We start from the raw sequence: 21602 nt of genomic DNA, 5'->3' as shown, positions 1-21602 counted from the left end.
ATATTGCTCATCTCTATATCAACAAAACTTTGGTCTCTAGTACAAAGTCGGATTGGTGTTCAGCTAAAGTTTTAAAGCTGAAGATAATATGTTCAATAATGTTTTCTTTTGCTGTAACTATTGATCTGGTTTCACAGTTCTGTACTCTGTTCTATTGCTCAGTGCGTGGACTGACAGTGAGGCAGAGTGAAGAATTCTTATATATTTGATTGAAAAGATTTACTTCCATGTACTGTTTAATTTGGGAATGTGGTATGGCTTTACACATACTCTCTGGAATTTGTTGCTGAGCACATAAGAATAATTGCAGAGTCAGACATGAAAATTGAGGCAGTCAACAATGAAGTCTTATAAACTTGATCCGATATAAATTCACAAAATCCACACATAAAATGCATAGTGGCACAGTAACACCCTTCATACAATCAATACAAAAAAATGTGTTTTTTTAGTAAAACATCTCCAGAAAATAAGGATCAGTACATAAGAAACTTTCAATTTTTTTTTGCTTGCTATGACACAAATAGAAATAAATTTGTAAATATTTTCTCCACTTTTTGAAAGTGCATAAACAGTGTCATGGTAGGTTTGACGTAAGGCTGGCTATTTGCAGGAGCACACACATATTCCTCTTTCTCCTTTTACAGCACACAGTATGGAAAACACGCAAAAATATTTGTATAATTCAAATTACATAAAAGTATCTGCACTGATTCACAAGTTCAAAATCAATATCTATATAAATTAATTACACTCAGATATATCAGAACTTTATGACAGGTTCAAAGATCATTTGGACAAGTCCTAGTTGCATTACATCATTGGTAGTACTCATATTATTTCAATAATTGCACTATTGATACATTGTTTTGGCAACTGACATGAAAGAAAGGAGAAATTGGTCAATCACTTCTTATTAAATGACATAGAGTAAAGAATTCAATTTTGGTAAGTATTTTCTTGAATAAGAGTTCAGGGTAACTGCATTTTACATGCTGGTTAGCCAAGGGTGTAAATGTCAGATCAAAAGTAACATTTTAGCAAATCGTGCATGGCAAATTGCATTTTCTAATTTAGTGTCGCAATCACAGATATGATTTCTGTACCATTCTGCTACCATCCTCAGTGTTTACATTCTTCAGTCATTCAAACAGTTATCAGTGAGATGAGCTGAGGTTTGATAAATGAAGGGTTGTGAAGTCAGGATAGTAGTGCTCACTACTCATGATCTACTTTGTGCAACGTGTACGATTTGACAATTCATAAGTTTCCGGTGTGGAATCACTCACAGCATCTGTGCACAGAAGAGTGTCCTTTACTGAATCCCTATGAACTCTGTGATGGGAGGCAGCTTGACCATCAACTCTTCGTACCTTTGGATGAAGAACTTGAGTCTGTTCATATATGTGGCTTCATTGTACGGTAGAGAATTTCTTGTTAAGAACTTGCGGACAATGGGCTTTATCTTGAGGCACATGTTGTCAGACAGGTCTGGGAAGAGATGATGCTCAACGTGACAGCTGATGATGGAGTGACCAAAGCAAAAGTCCAGAATTGGGTTCCTTGGTAGATTCAGGACACCAGTGGACATCAGGTAGAGACGCTTGGGGTGATTCTCCTTGGAGTACATTGGTAGGCCGATGTGCTGGAAGATGTTGACATGAATGTATGGGATACTCAGCACAGCCCGGGCAGTCATCATGGTGAAGATGGCAGTTTGCAGAGACAGTCCAGATACGTTCACTAGCAAATAGGCATTGACAGCAAGACCTGCCATGATGAAGGTGGTACATCTAATCAGCTCTATCCAGTTACCCAGCAAACTGTACATCACGAATAGTGGTGTAAACACTGGAATCAACAGTGGCGACACAAACATGTAGATGTAGCGTGGTAGGATGGGCACTCGGAATGTGCTTGAATCGCCAAAGCCTATGATATTTGTATAGGGGTGATGTACTTTGATGTGAATATTATGTGCCATGTCGACCGAGAAAGTGCCACATATCTCCATAAAGAAGTACTGCCAGAACTTGCTCCACCTTTTAGAGGCGCACAAAGAGTTGTGAACGGCTTGGTGTCCTACTTTTGTCGCGATCGTTGAGTGTGTTAAACCCATAAAGATTGCTCCTAGAATGAACGGAGCCCAGTGCTGACTTCTCATCAAAATGAAGGCGGGGATGAGCAGCAGGTAAAAGAAAGTAATGATACACCAATCGACTCCATACATATCCCACCACGAGCTTTTCTTAACAACCTCCCCTACTTTTGCTGTTAACTCGGCTTTGCTAACATTGTCTGGCAATTCTACGCGTTGACGCGTTACGCTCACGGATGCCGCCATTGTCATAGGCCTTGGTGATACGTTGAAGAAGGTTAACGCTGACGACACTGTGGCGTTGCGGGTTACTCTACTGTGAACTCTGGGACAGCACCTGAAGTTGAAGAGTGACGTTGCCGGTTAATGTACTGAGTGACAAAATAGTAGTACAGTTCTGCTTCACTTTAAATGCTAGATCGATATCGGTAGAAACGACATAAAATTGAAATATGACATTCACAAGAAATCCGAAAACAACAAAATAAACGTACCGCGCACCAGGACTTTGCACCGGTCAACCTGTCAAATCGCAAGTCGCCCAGTGTTTATTACCGCAACCGCTCATGATGACCTATCAGTGACCAGCTAGTGACCTTGCCATGACCCCTCTACCGCCCTCCCGCATATAACTGGAAGTCTCGGAGCTATCGCAATATCGCGTGAACTCGTCTAACATGGTTTCGAAAATGGCGACCTTCAGGGTCCTCGTACACGTTGCACTTGTTTTGTTGTCGTTTTCTGTGCCATGCATCGATTCGAGGGAAAGAGAGGGCAATCCGAGGGACTATCTTAAACGAGAACACTCGTTGGTTAAGCCTTACACAGGTGAGCTGTCGTTTATAGTTACTGCCTGACTATAATGTGGCAGTGGCACGTCGTGTCACCTCTCCTCTGACTCCAGTGGCCACTAGTGGGTGGCGGCTCGTACGTTACGCGCTGGGCACTGTACGCAATGAGAAGTGTGTTATTTCATAGTACTCTACTGGTGTAACCTCTGAGTTTGCCCCAGGGAAATCTTTGACCTTCAACAGTGGAGAGAAATATCATTTCCCACAATTTTTCATTGATATACAGGTCATTCTTTCGGAATACATCAACGAGTTACGCCAACCGACATCAAAATTGTCGAATGCGGAAGGACTCGAGTCCCAACGGAAATTTCGCGAAACAAGCAAAAATCGTGACACGAGAAGTATCACATCTTTCATGTTGGCATCTGTCCGAACAGATTTGGAGAGACGAAAGAGTCGGCTTAAGTTGTATATCCACACTCAAAAGACGCCTCAGATCTACATTATTGTTTAAATTTCACAATCTCATCGTTCCGTATTTTTTATGTCCGATACATTGTGCGTGGGTAACAGATGTTACACCATCGCCACTTTTAGGACCGTGTCTATTATGTTAATCAAACCCCATGAAACGAGATACATATCATCGTGATTATTTGTTCGTTTACTTTATCAGGAAAAATGGTACTTGTAATTAATTAATTAACATTAGTGGGTTGTCCCAAAACAATCAAAATTATGAAAAAGTCGAACTTTGATAGAAATAGTAGAAATCTAAAATTTATAGGTAAAATAGTGGAAATTCCACATTCTCAGTATTTCAGTGCAGTCGTTACACACGAGTATGTACACACAATTTAACAGACACTGGACTAAGTTTCCATATAATTTTGTGAGAACTAATAGACAGATAGTTGTAGTAAATTTTAAAATAAAAAAAATAAAAAAAAAACCTTACCATGTAATCATGTGATTTCACATCCTGCTTTTGTTTCATATACTCTGATGCAACTCTACAGAACTTTTACTGTGTTTAAAACACAGTAAAACTTTTATTTTATTCCTTGGATTAATTGTCAGAGTGTCTGAAATTAGGTGTGTCAGTTAATTCTTCGCGGAAGGTACAGTTATCATTTCAAAAGTATATATGTATAAGTAACTATTATGTTTTGAAATGAATTCAAATGCTTGGTAGCTTGACAAAAATATGCATTAGCCACACATACACACTCACATTGCGTACAGGATTGTCTGCCAGTGCACATATATACTATAATTAGCTGGTACATGTAACAACACTGATTGAGCCCAGCAATCTCTACTTCAGCTGGCATATGATAAGTATCAGTAATTAGTAGACAAAGAAATAACTAACAAAACACAACTACACACTCTTTGTTACTCATAGAAATATACAAAGATAATGCGGAAAAAAATGATTAGATAAAAAGCTTAAGCTTAAATACTTCATGAGAGAAAATTGTGGCTGAGTGATATCAATAATAATCAAATTATGATCCATGTACTTTACAGGGCTAGAGATCTGGAAGATTCTCATACTATGGATTGAGTTTTAAATATACACATTCTTTCAACGTCATCTTCTTAAACTTGTCAGTTTTTGAAATCGTGGCGTGAAACGCTATAAAAAGAAATTTTTCTTACCGAGAACTTTCATATATTCCAACCATTCAATATTGCAAATATAGCATGGTTATTTTCATATCTAGACCAATCAGATGGCTTGATGTATTTGTGCCATCAATGTACTAGTATGGTGTAATGATAATTATATCATACCACTATATTTATGGTGCATATGCACAGATCTGATTGGTGGAGACATGAAAAAACAGTGGTGTATTCGCGATTGGCACATGCATGAGCTTTCGGCAAGAGCAAAAATGCTTTTTTGACGTTCCATGCAAGAATTTCAATACACTGTTATGATATAAAAGCAATAAATCACACCCAGTGATGGTATACCACTCGGTTTTGACCTGTTCACTTCGTAGAGCAACTGCCTATATGTCGTTAAAGCCCAATAGCTGCTAATTTTATGCATTATTTTCATGATTTTATTTTCAAACCAAAGTTGGTTCATTTAAATGTGCAAACTAAAGGACGTGTATTGAAGTATCACTGGTCGGTGATTTAGACCTTCCAACACATTTTAACAGGCTTAAATAATAAACGGGTGCGGCACCCATAAAATGGCGCCCCCACAGGAAAAATAAAAAACACAGTATTTCCTGCACATACACATCGTGATCACACCAGAAACAAGCATGATGTCATTTACTTGAATGCACAACACACGATGGCCAACATTTTGTTGTTATAATCTTTATTTTCTCTGTCATATGATTAGTTTTTGAAAATGGCGGGAAATCTAAAATGACGTTAAACCTTTGAATTTACATGCCACTTTTGACACTCATGGCAGCGTTATACACTTTTTCAGTCTCTAATGGGTCTTATTCAAAGAAAACTCTTGGAAAACTAAGGATATTTTGAGATTGGTTTATTAAACATTTCAGCTATTGGGGCTGTAAATGGTCAAAATCTCATGGTATACTGTCGCTGGGTAGGCTTTATTGCTCAGATATTGCATTCATCATAGAAGGTCATTGGAGTCTCCATATACAAAAAAATGACATTGAAGTTTGTGAGGTCATTTCTCATTTGAGATTTGTCATATTTGTTCAGCAGGTCCTATCTTATTATTAAAGTGATACTGCCGGTCTATTAAAATACAAACTGTTCTCCAGTAACCTTCATTTGATTAGTAGTTGCGTGTACATGAGAGATTTTTCAACCTACAATAAATTGTCAAAATTTAAATGCTCATGTTTTTGGAATAAGCCAAGATATGTACATACCAATATGATTGAGAATGTGATATCAATTAGCAATAATCTCGAGAAAAGATGACCATTTTGAATCAAATTCAAGATAATATTCTTACTATATACAATTGATGAAACAGTGGTACATATATCCATATCTGTAGTAATGTTCTGACAGACCTGTCAGAGCTTGTTGTCACCAAATGCAGCATTGTTCTTAGAAAAAATATAATTCGCCAAAATATTACACTCAAACTTGGATTTTTCAGACAATGCTAATGCCAAACTAACAAATTATAATCAAGCAGAAATTTAGAATCACAATTACATTATCAAATGTCTTATTACAGAACTTGGAAGGTTGTACATAAAGTCCAGTATGTCTCCTTGGTTTGGGTCATTAATTATTTATTATTAATGTAATGAGTTTACAATGTATTACACAATTACTTATAAATACAAGTATAAATCTTTCATTCATGTAAATAAGAGGTACAAAACGTAACCTTATTTCAACTTCTGATCAAATCGGTCTAACTGTTGCTTTTCTCTCACCATTGAGAGTATGTCACTACTGATGCTGCATGTTTATAAATGTAAAGATTATTTGTAAGTAAAACACACAGATATGTACCGGTATATCGGTAGCAAACAGACCATGTCACAAATGCTAAACAATGACAAATATAGTGGTATTATGTGCTATATTTGGTCTAACAATAATGCAAGCCCACCATAATTCTCATGAACAGACAGTTGTGGTGCATCTGTCGTAATTTGCAATAGACAATCATGTGTATGATGTCATGTGTTATGTGTAATAGTTTGTCTGTTACTCCGCTAGGCTCCGGAATGAGCATTCCTCTTTGGGATTTCACCGGCAATACCATGGTTACCAATAATTTTGTCAGACTGACAGCTGACAGACAAACGCAGAGAGGAGCTATTTGGAACAAAATTGTAAGTTGTTAATCAATGCCAAAAATAAATATTGTGAAATCTGACACATTTCTGTGGATGCTTATGTGTATATTTTCCTGTGTTAATAATTTATCACTGAGTTAGGTGTGTCAATAAAGTGCATTTGTAGGGCTTCTCCAGTGCTGGCCAATCAGTGTATGCCATCTGTCAACTTTTCCCAAAGATTGTAGTGAGAAAATCACTCTCTGAAATAAATGTCATTAAAGTCAACCTGTGTACATATAATAAATCTTTATTTCTATATGTGTATTGAGTATACATCACTGTAGACTACAAGATATTATTGATTAAAAAAAAAAAAAAAAAAAAAATATATATATATATATATATATATATATATATATATATATATATATATATATATATATATATAAATAAAACTATAAATGTATAATTTTCTATTGATAACATTATTAAAATTATATGTAAGTTTTAAAATTAATATATACATAATTTTTAAAAAGTGTATATAGTATAATATATGTATATGTAAATATATACATACGTATATATATACACATGTATATATATATATATATAATATATATATATATATATATATATATATATATATATATATATATATATATATATTATATAATAGTGAATGAACTATGATGCAATTGTAGTTCTACTGTTTTTGAGATACAAAATACATTCATGTATGTGTCAAGATTCTTATCTGAGTAATCTCTCTACCTTTCCTTTAGCCTTGTAATGTTAGAGATTGGGAATTACATGTTCACTTTAAAATTCATGGTAAAGGCAGAGGTACACTATTTGGAGATGGACTTGCCATCTGGTATGTTAAAGATCGGATGGAAGAAGGTATGTTACATTACATTAATTCACCATAAAATGAGCGAAGTTCTATATTCCATTCCGGCAGTGCCATTGAGATAAGTATATTTGCCATCAGAAAGTATAAGGAGACTACATGCTAAAAGTGAGAATTTTCACACTTATCTCCTTCCTCTGACTTGGGCTACATTGTCACATAGCCATGAAAATCACCCAGTGCTATCCATGTACTAGTATATCAGACTCCATGAGGTTAAAGGTTGCTTGTTGACCTGGTTTCAAAAATATTCCCAGTCAAAAATTGTATACATGTATTTTTTCTCCCTACAATCCTGCAGGTCAAGTCTTTGGTAGCAGGGATTACTACAAAGGCCTTGGACTATTTATTGATACCTACAGCAATCATAATGGACCTCACAATGTGAGTATTGAAATAATCTGTACAAATAGCTACATTAGGGGGTTAAAGTATTTCTTTACATTGCTACTGCTGTAACTATAATGGGCACATTCTGTTTGTATGGAAAATCAGCAGAAGATAATATGAAACTCACATTTTTGGACACATACCTTTATTAGCAGATATTTACGCACACTGGGGTTCAGTTAGGTCCAGACATTGAAACTGTGGGTGAGCAGTTGTTGCCATTCACCAATCTTTCTGTCAGAAATGTACTCTTTCATCTGTTTAGAGTTTTTATTAAGTGACTATTACAGTTTTCCCTGCTATATTGTTATTTTCACAGGATACTGATCATTTGATATTTAGAAAGTTGAGTTGCTTTTACGTGCAACCTGTGCATGCTGGTTCACGTGATGCTGTTGATCAGCAGCATACATGACGTCTTTGTTTCTATGTTTGTCAATGACTTGTTATTTCAAGATATAATTCAAGTGAAAATTTCACTAAATTTTCAAGTCTGTATTCAAGGATTTTGTGATCGGTTTGATTTCAAATAGCAATATATCATTGCTGAATTTATTCTCGCGAGCCAGAGCATAATTTCCGCTCCACTGACCCACGCAAAAATACGGGCAGCGCTAAGCTGTTGCCGTAAAGAGGTGCGTGATGTGCTGAATTTCGCTTTGTATCTATGCTTGCCCATCATTATTGTTAATGTGATTGTGACATGTCAGTTCAGGAGATAGTGAGCACATAATTCTTGTCAGTAATTTTTTTTGTCTTTACAATTCTGTAGATGTAAGAGGGTTTTGAAAGTTTGAGTGGTGTTCAATAATCATGCATAAATCAAGCATGTATGGTAGATAACATGAGTTGCTTAAAATATAAGTCCCTCTTCTATTATAACCAGACGTTTGTGTTCCCAAACTAGGGGGGTTATACTCTAACAAGTACTTTTTGTATAATGTGTGTGTCTGTGTATGTGTTTTCTATAGAGACATTTTGTTTGATTGTTGCTTTTCTGTATTTCTGTCACCAGCATCGTCATCCATATCTCTCTGCTCAAATCAACAATGGTACCTGGAAGTATGACCATGACAGAGATGGTACTCACACGGAGGTAGCTGGTTGTGAAGCGCTAGGGCTTCGGAACGTAGACCATGATACAACAATGGCCATCAGATACTCCCAGGATAGACTGACAGTAAGTGTGAACTCCAAGATTGCAACACAATCTGTTTCAGTTGTCCATGGAATGAATTTTGCATTGAATAAATGAGGAGAGCTAGCATCTCTTGAGGTCATGTCAATTTTCAAATTTTGTGTTGATGTAAGCTCTGTTTGATTTCACTGCCATATTTACAGTGGACTTTGTATTATTGGCAATCTCAACACTTCTATCATTCTACAAGTAGACATGACACAAAAGGAAGTATGTGATGGGAAAGAAATTATGTTGTATGTCAATATTACTAGCAACGAGAGGTTGAAGGAAAAATAAAAAAAAGGGAAAATGGCGGCCTTGCCTCTTCAAATACTATTATTCAAAATGTTGTCATCTGTTTATATGTGTTTTTACCTTGAGTTGTCATTACTTTAAAACCACTTTATGACAGACTGACATTTTAGCATGGTCACTGACTCAGATTTGATAAATTTTAACTGTGGATCCTGCATAGTGAGTGAACCCAAATGGTTTGTACTTTGAAATGCAAACCCTAACCATAAAAGAGATCCAAAACACCCAAAGCTCATGTGACATGGCAAATAAATCAAGCAATTATTACATGCAACACTTGCCGATTTTTTAGTCACATTTGGTATATATATATATATATATATATATATAAAATACAGTGGTGAATGAAAAGTGACCCATGCGGGACTCGAACCCACATCCACCGTAGACATTACGGATGCTCTACCAACTGAGCTAATGGATCAGTCGGTCCAATGTGGGCGGTCCTGACTCTTAGATGGGGTTTTTAATTCTGTTGTGCGTGGATGGTTAGTAAACGGCTAAACTCATCACTTAACCTTTCAACCTAAGGATCCCGCGGGATTCTACAGGGCTTCGCACACAAGTCACCAACTTAGGAATCAGTTATTGGTAATGAGGATCAATATATATATATATATATATATATATATATATATATATATATATATATATATATATATATATATATATATATATATATATATATATATATATATATATATATATATATATATATATATATATATATATATATATATATATATATATATATATATATATATATATATATTTTGATACACACACACCAAAGACAGCTTATATGGTAAGTTAGTGGCAGCATCTGTATGTATATATGTATATGTGTATGTATGTATGTATGTATGTATGTGTGGATGTATATTTTTTGCCTCAGGCATGTTCTTTCTATGAGTCCTTTTCATCGATGATCAATTTTGAAGATGTATTTTGATCTGTTTTGCCTTTGTTTTGCAGGTAATGTTAGACATAGATAACAAGAATGAATGGAAGGAATGTTTTGATGTTACAGGAATTAGGTTACCTACAGGTTTTTTCTTTGGGGCATCTGCTCAGACAGGACAACTTGCAGGTCAGTAAACTTTGGTCAGAACACATTTTGATGCATTTTGCCAATCCACAGTGTTGGTAACAAGATGGCAGTTTGTTTAGACTTGTCTGTTAAGGATTTAAAATTGTCATAAATATCAATATAACAGAATACATGTAGTATATGTTTGCATCCATGGCCAAAGTCGGGATTTTTTCATTTTAGACATTTTACATTTTAGTAGTGCATGTTTGACATGTTAGGTCGGAACTAACGTGACCAAAATAGCCAATCGTGCAAACCTATCGTGTATCGTGCACGGCTAACGTGTACGGACCTATTAAACGTGTCTAAAATGTCTAACGTGCATGTCATTTTAGGTTTTCATCATGAGTCAAAATCTATCATGCCAATCGTGCAAACCTATCGTGTATCGTGCAAACCTAACGTGTCTAAAATGTCTAACGTGCATGTCATTTTAGGTTTTCATCATGAGTCAAATCTATCATGCCAATAGTGCAAACCTATCGTGTATCGTGCAAACCTAACGTGTACGGACCTAACGTGTCTAAAATGTCTAACGTGCATGTCATTTTAGGTTTTCATCATGAGTCAAAATCTATCATGCCAATCGTGCAAACCTATCGTGTATCGTGCACACCTAACGTGTACGGACCTAACGTGTCTAAAATGTCTAACGTGTATATCATGACTGTACCATTCAACTTATCTGGAGACCCTAAAATGACATACACATTAGACATTTTAGACACGTTAGATACGTACTCGTTAGGTATATGTACGATACACGATAAGTTTGCACGATTGGCATCGACTTTGACTCGTGGACAACCTAAAATGACATACACGTTAGACATTTTAGACACGTTAGCTCCGTAAATCTTAGGTCGGCACGTTATACGATATGTCTCAAGATTCACGTGATGGCCTACAAACACGGTAAGGTCTAACTCTATCATGCCAATCGTGCAAACCTATCTTGTATTGTGCAGACCTAACGTGTACGGACCTAACGTGTCTAAAATGTCTAACGTGCATGTCATTTTAGGTTTTCATCGTGAGTCAAAATCTATCATGCCAATCGTGCAAACCTATCGTGTATCGTGCAAACCTGACGTGCAACCTAACGTGTACGGACCTAACGTGTCTAAAATGTCTAACGTGCATGTCATTTTAGGTTTTCATCATGAGTCAAAATCTATCATGCCAATCGTGCAAACCTATCGTGTATCGTGCAAACCTAACGTGTACGGACCTAACGTGTCTAAAATGTCTAACGTGCATGTCATTTTAGGTTTTTATCATGAGTCAAAATCTATCATGCCAATCGTGCAAACCTATCGTGTATCGTGCAAACCTAACGTGTACGGACCTAACGTGTCTAAAATGTCTAACGTGCAGACTTTTACAGTGTTTAGTCATGCACGTTTGCCTTACACGTTTGGGTTCTATAATGTACAATGGCATACAACTCCCCATAGCACGATAGCTTCAACAATGTGAAACGTGCATTTTTACCAACTACTGGCCATAGCTCTATGTTTGTACCATTGATATATTCTGTTCAGTTCAGTTCAGTTCAATAAGGGAATAGATATCCTATCAGATAATGGAACATCTGATTCTTATCAGGTAATTGTGGTACTGGGCACCACCAGTGTTTAGTTTTACATGTTCATGTTGTTTTTAATACAAGATTAAAAGTTTTATTTAGGTTTCCCCTGTTATATAAAGACAGTCTTCTTACAGGACATCAAACATGGTACAGGGGTTTCCATTTACCATTATGTAAACTGTTAACCTGTGTACCCAACCCTTAGCAAAGACACTGTAAGTGTGTTATAAACTGTTAAACCTTTCACCCCCGGTTCCCTGTATACAGGTCCAACTTTACCATAGAAAACAATGGATTTGGGACAAACCATGGTGGTGAAAGGGTAAAAAACTGTACAGTGCAAAAATGCTGTTAACCCTTTCCCAGCCAGACAGTATCAATTCCCCATCAGCCAACTCAGTGAAACACAGTATTGAGCCAAAACCATACGTATTTCACTCATTTGGCTTGTTCTGTTCCAACAGCTTTAGTCCATAAAAATCATGTCTACAGTATCTGTGATTTCAGGGGCCTTCAGATGTTCAATTTTTTGTTAAAATGCACCAAATGGGACATATTGTGCTTTAACGAACGTTGCCTGATGATCAAATATGAACTTAGAAGGAAAAGGGTGAATACTGTCTGTTATCACAAGTTCTATCAACACAAAATCAAGAATCACTAACAGATGTGTCTTACCTTGTCAACAGATAACCATGATATACTTTCAATGAAGGTATACGAATTAGAAGTTTCCAGAGCAGAGGCAGATGGTTCAGTTGATTATAGTAAAATTAGTCCACAAGCAGATTTCTTTGCACCACCCAGAGGTGAGAATTGTGTTCTTCAATTATGGCATATTTGAATGCTGGCCATTGTTATCTCCTTTCATGATTTAGTTGTGGAGTTTGCAAGTTATGTCACAGGGATAATTAGTGTGATGCTGGAAGTGAAAGCATAATATTCAAACTTGTATCCAAAAAAATTGAGGGAAAGTTTCACATCATGATGTTCGTTCACAATGAGTTGTATCAGGCAGTGTAGATGAGTTCAGCCTTTTGGAAATAAACTCAAGTGTATCTGATTTGTAAAGCGTGCAGCAACATACAGAAAAGTACCCATAATTCAGCATAGTTTCAAAGTTAAAATACTGCAGGTAAGACTAAGAAAAGGTGTATCAAGTTGGACAACATATAAAATTTAATGCTTTCATCTTGGTGGGATTTCTATTAGTCATCACGCCACCATTTCCCAGTAAGTAGGGTCCATCAACTGTGTTATATAAATACGGCGGTGATATTCTAAAGTCCTGTGATAAAAAGCTGCTACCACAGGAATTGGACCCACCACAGTACAGGTGTGCCACATTACCAGTCTCTGCATATTTTTAATGCAATCTCTTTTGCCTTCTTCTCTCTTCACAGATCATATTGATGATCCAAGTGGTGCTTTCAAAAACATCTCACTAAGTTGGGGAAAATTATTTCTACTCATTTTCTGTGTTTGCCTTGGCGGCCTTGTTTGTATTATTGTTGGGGTGCTTGTATTCCAGAAGAGGCAGGAACAAAACAGGAAGAGGTTCTATTAGAAAAATACTATTTGTGTAAATAATACCTCAGTGCAAAAATTATACATGCTGTACTATTTTACTTTCACTCAAGATATAAGCCAATGCTATGAATCATACTTGATAAATGAGATTCCCAAGAAAATTATCAAATTACAAAATGTGGTCCAGCCTCACCGAAACTGAGGGAAGATAAAATGGCAAGTGTGTGTTTATTCATGTTTCCAGACAAATTTTCATTCGACTGAAAGTAAAGTAAGTAAAGTAGAGATTCTGTACAACAGATTTGTAGTTTTCTTTGAAAGAGCATTTGCTTGTAGGTATGCACACTGTGAATTTTTATTTTCCAGACGCTTAGTATTCTCTGTAGCCAGAGTAGTCTTAGTACTTTATTGCTGGCATTTTTTATGCAATGATTATTTCTTTCTCAAAATAATACGAAATGGAAGGAGGGACTGTAACTTCAATGTTGGTCATATTTGATAAGGAAAGCTTAAAGAGAAAAAAACCACAAAAAATCAAAAACAAAACAAACTTCTTGCATCAATTTAATGATTTATTTTTTTCTTTAAAGTGTGCAAAACAATATTAACTTAAGTGTCTGAAAATGTTGTGCAGGTTCATACATGTTAAAATAATTCCATCTGCATCTACAGTATTACAAGCTAGATACAGTGCCCAGTGGACAGTTTTTTATGGACTGACTGTACAAGTGGATTTTCATTGTTGAGAAAGCTAGTGAACCCATATTCAGGCATTTCCCACAGCGAATACATTTTAAAGTTTACCTGTAAAAACATTTGTATTTCTTATGCATATCTCAAGTCAGTAAGATAGAACATGCCTTTCTGTCTCAATGTTATTGCAGTCTTCATTTGATATGTTTAGCTACAGAAGAGTTGTATGTAGTACAACATTATAAGCCATTATGGCATAGCATTTTTTGTAAAATGTAAGTCAGGTTCATCATGGTTTAACTACTGCATTTACCATTGTTTTGATGATAACAGTGTTATAAACTAGAACCAGGCACTTCAATGTATCTCACATACCATCCTTAAAGTATCTAAAATATCTGTTAATAAACAGCAGATCTTGTTAACTTTTTTGCAGAACACATTTCAATTCACACTACAGGGGATTATATTTATGTACAAGTCATTTGATGAAATGGGATCTCTGAAGCACTTCTTAAAAGTCAGTGTTTATCATCTTAATACAAGGTTACTTTATGGATTTAATTAGCAAATGTTCAAACTGGGGACATTTCATTTCTCATTTCCATTCAACCCAGTTTTTGTTCATCATTAACATTCAATCCATTTCAACATGTTTTCATGTTGAAAGCCAAAGGAAAGGACTCTCATTGAATGTGCAATCTGCCTGTCATAAATGCTATGCCAATCATAAAAGACATCCTAGTTTAGTTGTTTTTTTTACCAGTCAATGGACGCAACAATTGCAGTGATGTCTACTTGTTTACAATTCTTGATGATATTGATAACCTTGAAATTAACATCAGAAGTGTGATGAGTCTGTGGTCTCAAAGACTTCACAATCATTAACATTTTATATTTCTGTAATCTGAAGGACTTGTCATGATAATTTTTTACCCGCAAAACTTTTAAGGTCATGCTTGTATAATATGCCATTAAAAGGCATTGTGTTGTTGTCCGTGGAATGTCCACTGAAAAGTCATTCTTGCCTTGTTTAAACCTGTATGTTCATATCTCAAAAGAAAGTGTAAAGCAACTTTTGACTGCATGAAGTCTATTATATCAGGTGTATCTGAAGAACACTTGGTCCAATCAATGAAAACAATGGTGGCCTGCTACAGCTTTTTGAAGCAACAGGTCCCCTTAGGATTATGTTAATTTTTAAAAATAGACTATTTTGGGCTGACTCGCAGCGTGTTTGCAAGGTTATATCTGATTGGTCGATTGTCACTATTCACAGCAACTTAGGGAGTTTATTTGTATTATTTCATTATAACGGTACATTTGTAAGTGCATCCAAATCGCTGCGAGTCGGCCCACTATTTTAGGACGTCATCTTCAGTCTTGCCTCATGTGAATGTGGTGCTGCTTAGTTCGTTTCCAAGACGTGACCTGTCACAATTTTGTTTGAGAATACCCAATTTTCAAGATTTGTAATCTTTACCAGAAAGTTATCATTGGCAGTGGCTGTGGTACCAAAGAGCTGAACACTACCTATTTCTTTGTAAGTATAGCTGAAGACAGGTTGTTAGGTTGTTGGTGGCAACACTATCTTTGCTAAAGATGGAAGAGTAAAATTCAACTTGAGTCTGTCTGAGATAGCAGTCAAATAATTCTTCTTCATTTGAACTTGTCCATGTTTGTTCCAGTGCCAAGTTCAAAGCTACTTAGTACTTAGCAAGAGTGTACAGATATCTGAATTGTATACCACATAGAATTAACTTTCAGGACACTAATATCATTCTAACTGAGAACACAAGGGGGCGTTATTCATACTTTGCATGCTGGGCTTGCAGACATAGGTTTTCTGTGGATGGGTCTGTTGCATGATGACGCACTTACAAATGTGGGTTTCATACATTTTTCTGGCTGTCTTATGAAGCGGTACAGTTAAATTTGATTTTTATAAACTAGACATTTTCTGTTCATGAACTAGAAAAAATAAGAATTTTCAAAGTGTAAACTTTCATAATATTTGTAAAAAAGTTTGAAGGTGTAATTTGGTGATTTTGTCAGATGGCAATAAAGTACTGCTAGTTATTTTACATTGTTTAGAGACTTTTTATTCTGCCTGTACACATGGTGAAACATTCCCCGATTATTACTTATTATTGGCTGAATACATGGGTTTATGTGCCCGAGAGCAGGTGACAATTTGCCTGACGCCAGGAGGGCAAATTGTCTCCTGCTGCAAGTACATAAACCCATGTATTCAGGCAATAATATTTTTATTACATGCCCCTTCACAGTGAACGCTACATGATATTTAGTGACATGCAGGGCATTTTCCAATCTGATTAAAATCAGATGTAGAGTACGGAGACATTTACTTACGCGTACGCGGTGTTCTCATGTTGTCGCTGTCATGCTGTAGTGAGCGTGACAGCAAGAGAGTACCACTGAAGAATAAACGTCACCGTACTCTACATGTGATTTTAATCAGATTGGGCATTTTCAAACAATTGATATTTTACATCAAGCGTTAAGAGTCTACTTTGACATTGAAAACATCGAAGGGCTTCACCGGACCGGGTAACTATGGAAACCAGTCAGTACATCGTTCACACAGCCTGCTAAATCCCCGCTGTTCCTATTTAAATCCACGCGTGGGTTAAATCAATGCACTGATTTGCACTCACACCGAGGCATGTAATAAATTATTAGGGCGCCCCATACTATCGTGGTATCCCATTAACAAATATGCAAATGTATCATCTGCAAACAAGTCAAAGAGCACTGTTGAGTATTATCATTGATATTTCAAGGCAAATGTTGATCAAGTCAGAGGTTACCATCCCAGTCACTTTGATCGGTTGATGTATTGGTGGTTGTTTTAATCCAGACATCAAACAGATCGCTGGCAATTTTCTTTCAGAAAGCTTTCTGATAAAGCTTAATGCACTTGTGAAGCCCCCCCCCTCCCCATTCCTTGATATCCTACTAACAGTTTAATAACAATATATTATCTATTCAAAAAAGTTGGGAACACCCTAATGTATGCTGACTTTCTGCTCTTTTTGGACTCCTAAAAATAGACAACTGGGGGACAAAGCAACTTACTTTTTTAGTGCAAATCACATTTGGTATTTTGATATTAGGTCTTTACACCATTAAAGCTTGGCTGGCTTCCCCCTTGGTTTACCAGGCAAACTGAATGAAAGCATGGCAAAATTTCAATTGTGTTTCAAAATGATTTGCCTAGTATAGGAACTCAAACCACATGTGTCTTTGAAACTGGGGATGAATTTTGCTTTTTCATCGCATCTGTTCCATATCAGCACATACAATATGAGAATTCTAAGTTTACTAGCGGCATGATGATCTGTGGATAACTGTGGTGTGGCATGTCAGCATTGTGGGCATGCTGTTATCGGAGGATGTGAATGAAGTTCTGAAGCCAGATCAGAAACTTGAGGAAAACACAGCAAGCATGCAACAACGAGTATTCCACCAGTCTTTGTTATGCAGATGCCTTGTGAACTAAAGATTCATCTGTGTCAAGATGGACGCGTGTCAAAAATATGGATATATTAATAAAATATTCATGCAAATATAGAAAGCTAAAAAGTTAAATATCCAGAGCTTTAGTATGGGTGATCAAATTGTGCCATAATTTAGAAGATAAGTTCCCAATCTGGAGGTAACGTAAGTTTTATTACTTCAGCCAGGTTCACATTTGGGCCTAGAGTTCCCTCTGGGCCATGTGAAAGATTGTTGCAAGAAAATTTTTATATTTTTATTGCATATGTATTTCAAAGTCTTTAATCACTTACTGACCAGTCAAAATGACCAACATGGATAACAGAAGTGTCTACATCCCTTGTTGTTCTTTATGCATTTTTTATGCTGGAGATGAATTGATATAGCATACCAGCTACGCATATATGAGGCAAATAGTATTCTATAGTTGTTCCATGAGGAAATAGGGCAAAATCAGTCCAATTCCTAACAATGTAACCAACTTCATGTGTAGGATATATGACACGGATGACTGCAAATGTGCTCTTACTGAACTCTTTAATGGGAATAATTTGGTTACACATTTGACCAGTTATTTGAAGGTTTACATTGGCCCAAGTCTGATATACACCATTCACACACACATACAATTTATGCCCAGTCACAACAATCTTATGTCAACATTTAGCCCTCCGCTTTGATTCAACATAAATTAAGCTGCCTCAGGACCAACATAGTACAATTCACATTATTTTTCGCTTGGTGGATTGGAAACAAGGGCTGACTCAGAGGTGACATAAACTCTGTAGTGTGAACACAGTACCTATGACCATGCCTGCTATGTTTACTATGAAGGAGATCTTTTGCTTTATTTACGGACAGGTAGAGTGTGCTTACTTTTCTTGAAAGCCGCTGTCTCAATGAGGTTCATGTAGCTCATGGAAATTATACACGACAAAGCCTCGCAATTTACATGTAAGGTCACAAAAGATACTGAAGAAAGATTCGTGAGCTTATTATATCATTTTAAACAATTTATTCTGCATTGTTGGTCCAACAATCTTATTCCTTGAAACAGTCCATTTCCTCATCAAAATGCAGCATCTCTGCATCCAGATTCCAGTTGCTTATCAGCTCTTTTAACTTTGGTTTTGTCTCCATAGGTAATTTGTCTTGTAACTCAAGTAGTATGTCTTGACTCGCATTTCTCCATTTGTCAATGAGATGTTGTAATTGCTCCAAGTCATTCTGTATGAAAATTATCCAAGAAATGTATTAATAGGATTACAAGGCTATACATCTACAATACAGATTGTTCACTATTTACACAGACTATTCCAAAAATACTTAATAGGAATGTCATTTTCATCAATGTCCAGTGGAAATCGTACACAAAACAACTGCGCAGTTTTCTGACATATCAGACAACTCCTTTGAGAGATTACTCTTCCACACACACTTGAACCATTCCATGCTTGTTTTTGCCATTGTTGATATGATAGCTTACTCAGGAAGGTGAGTTTCTTCATGAACAATACAGAAAAGATCACAAATGACCATTTACACATACAGAACAAGGAAGAATTTATCCGAGTAAATATACTGCTTGCTTTGTGTCCAATAAACATACCTTACTTCTATACATCTTAACCATTTTAAGTTTTCTCAGTGTTTCCTCTTTTTCTGAAACCCTTTCCTTGAATTCATTTCTCATGTCAATCAGGCATTGGTGGTTGTCTTCATGTTCTATACCATGATCCTTTTCTCGGGCAAGCCTGTCATTTTCTGCCAAAGCATCACTGTCACCTTGCCAAATCTTGCTGTTTGAACTTTCAGACAATGCCGTTTCCATCAATTCATTCTTATCTTGCAGTATTCCTTTTTGCCCATTATGTGTTTGTTCAGCTGTCCTTTCAATGTGGGATTCTGTATTGGGTTTGGCCGAAACAGCCTGTCTCCTAGTCACATTATCATTTGAGCATGTCAGGTCCTGGTTTATCCTTGACAAAGGTTGACTTTGCCTTGGTGAATAAAAAGAACGTCTTGATCTCTTCAATCTTTCTCTCAAAGATGAACTCATCTGAAACTGACACAAATTTTATTTTACGTGATTAGCATTAGGTACCTTGCAGATTTTCATTTATTCAAGAGTGTTCTACTATACTGTCTACTTGGTCACTCCGCAAAACTTTCTGGAGTGATTGTGGCCGGCTTGTATCCCCTCATTCAGAAACATAGCCAATAGCCAAACACACGTAGGACCTTGACGATTGTGCCTTGATTATCTTTTGTGAAGATTCTATCAGGCTATGCCAAAAGGCAAATGTATACCATTTGATTTGATTTAGCTTAATTATTAACAAGTCATCGTTGATGACACAGTCCCCACTTGTTAATGGGTATTTTGATTACAGGTCCTCAGAGAGGATAGAGACCTCTTCATTAGTTCTGTGATAAAAATACTTTTGAATGAATTCGCTTGATACATGTCTGAGTTATGGTTCAGGACATTAAAAAATCGTAACAAAATGGCCGCACAGGGGCCATATTGGATCGCATCACACAACAAATTGATGTGCATTGCTATGACATTGGTCGATGCCCTTGTACCAACTTTGAATAAAATCGGTTAGAACATGCGGATATGCCTGAGAAATGGCTCTGTACATGAAAAAATCGTAATAAAATGGCCGCCTGGCGACCATTTCGGATCGTATCACAAAACAAATTGATGTGCATAGCTATGACATTTGTCAATGTCCTTGTACCAACTTTGAATAAAATCGGTTGCAACATGCCTGAGTTATGGCTCTGTACATGAAAAAATCGTAATAAAATGGCCGCCTGGCAGCCATATTGGATCGTATCACAAAACAAATTGACGTATATTTGTATGACATATGAAGTAATCCTTGTACCAAGTTTGAATGAAATCGCTCCAGGCATCTCTGAGATATCTGCGTGAACGGACGGACGCACGCACGGACATGACCAAACCTATAAGTCCCCCCGGACGGTGTCCGTTGGGACTAAAAATCATTTAGCTTGAGTTAAATAGAATACTTAATTGGAAATAAAATGAACTTTATCTTCCATACTATTACTACTCCATGGCCAACTTTCCCCAGCAATTTTGTGTGTTGCCCGTTGGAGAGGTCACGGTCCCTCTGCCACCACATAGGTCCGTGGAGTTGCCGTCTCTTTGTATACTCATGGAGGTAGGAAGAGACTACCTCCATGGTATACTACACGGCAACTTCACGGACCTGTGTGCCAACACAAAATCGGCAGTTTTTTTCAGCGCTGAGGTTTGGAGATCACACCCTCCCCCTCCCCCATCGATTACATGTATTGCCATTTCATGCATAGGTCAATGTCTATCTCCATGGCCAAATCACAGACAGTTAGGGGGGAGACCCCACCACTGTCTATGGCCATGGAGGTACCATGGAGGTACCAAAAGTACCTCCAATCTCCATGCTATGGCTAATTGCAGTACCCTTGTCGATTTCCGGATTTCAAAACGTTAATTGCAAAAGTTTATAAGTAAATCAACAAAGAAACTATAGTCATCTTGACAAAACAATATAGATTACATATACCACCTTTGATCTTTCTGATGATGTCTGCGGACATTTTTTGGTACTACATTCGCCTTCTATCGACATAGTTTCACTTCTATTTTTTTCGCAAAGCCAACTAATAGTAAACTTTTTTGTTGGTACCCCTAGGAGAAGCAAACTTTTCAACTT

The 21602-nt window shown here is 36.6% G+C and overlaps 3 protein-coding genes across 5 annotated transcripts; 1 reads left to right on the top strand and 2 right to left on the bottom strand.

The window, feature by feature from the left end:
• Positions 1-336: 336 nt before the first annotated feature.
• On the bottom strand, positions 337-2700 carry LOC139119731 (fatty acid desaturase 6-like). The gene is made up of 2 exons (XM_070683603.1): positions 2593-2700; positions 337-2435 (listed from the first exon to the last, which is right to left on the bottom strand). The coding sequence occupies exon 2, from the start codon at positions 2348-2350 to the stop codon at positions 1316-1318; it is 1035 nt and encodes a 344-aa protein (XP_070539704.1). The 5' UTR covers positions 2351-2435; positions 2593-2700; the 3' UTR covers positions 337-1315.
• Positions 2701-2729: 29 nt separating this feature from the next.
• Positions 2730-16436, top strand: LOC139119732 (vesicular integral-membrane protein VIP36-like). 2 transcript variants are annotated; one of them, XR_011548981.1, is made up of 9 exons: positions 2751-2926; positions 6586-6701; positions 7433-7550; positions 7862-7944; positions 8966-9130; positions 10421-10535; positions 12819-12938; positions 13533-15572; positions 15720-16436. XR_011548981.1 is itself a non-coding variant. In XM_070683604.1 (8 exons), the coding sequence occupies exons 1-8, from the start codon at positions 2776-2778 to the stop codon at positions 13694-13696; spliced, it is 1032 nt and encodes a 343-aa protein (XP_070539705.1). In that variant the 5' UTR covers positions 2730-2775; the 3' UTR covers positions 13697-16436. The 2 variants fall into 2 exon arrangements, 1 of the variants encoding a protein (XP_070539705.1); XM_070683604.1 differs by having other exon boundaries at positions 2730-2926; positions 13533-16436.
• Positions 16437-18113: 1677 nt separating this feature from the next.
• On the bottom strand, positions 18114-21597 carry LOC139119729 (swi5-dependent recombination DNA repair protein 1 homolog). 2 transcript variants are annotated; one of them, XM_070683601.1, is made up of 3 exons: positions 21456-21589; positions 19481-19936; positions 18114-19098 (listed from the first exon to the last, which is right to left on the bottom strand). In XM_070683601.1, the coding sequence occupies exons 1-3, from the start codon at positions 21516-21518 to the stop codon at positions 18913-18915; spliced, it is 705 nt and encodes a 234-aa protein (XP_070539702.1). In that variant the 5' UTR covers positions 21519-21589; the 3' UTR covers positions 18114-18912. The 2 variants fall into 2 exon arrangements, with proteins under 2 accessions (XP_070539702.1, XP_070539703.1); XM_070683602.1 differs by having other exon boundaries at positions 18694-19098; positions 19481-19930; positions 21456-21597.
• Positions 21598-21602: the final 5 nt, after the last annotated feature.

Source organism: Ptychodera flava, chromosome 20, assembly GCF_041260155.1.
Source record: "Ptychodera flava strain L36383 chromosome 20, AS_Pfla_20210202, whole genome shotgun sequence".
Taxonomy (NCBI): Eukaryota; Metazoa; Hemichordata; class Enteropneusta; family Ptychoderidae; genus Ptychodera; species Ptychodera flava.
The sequence above is the reverse complement of the archived record's forward strand: the minus strand, read 5'-3'. Positions and strand labels throughout refer to the sequence as shown.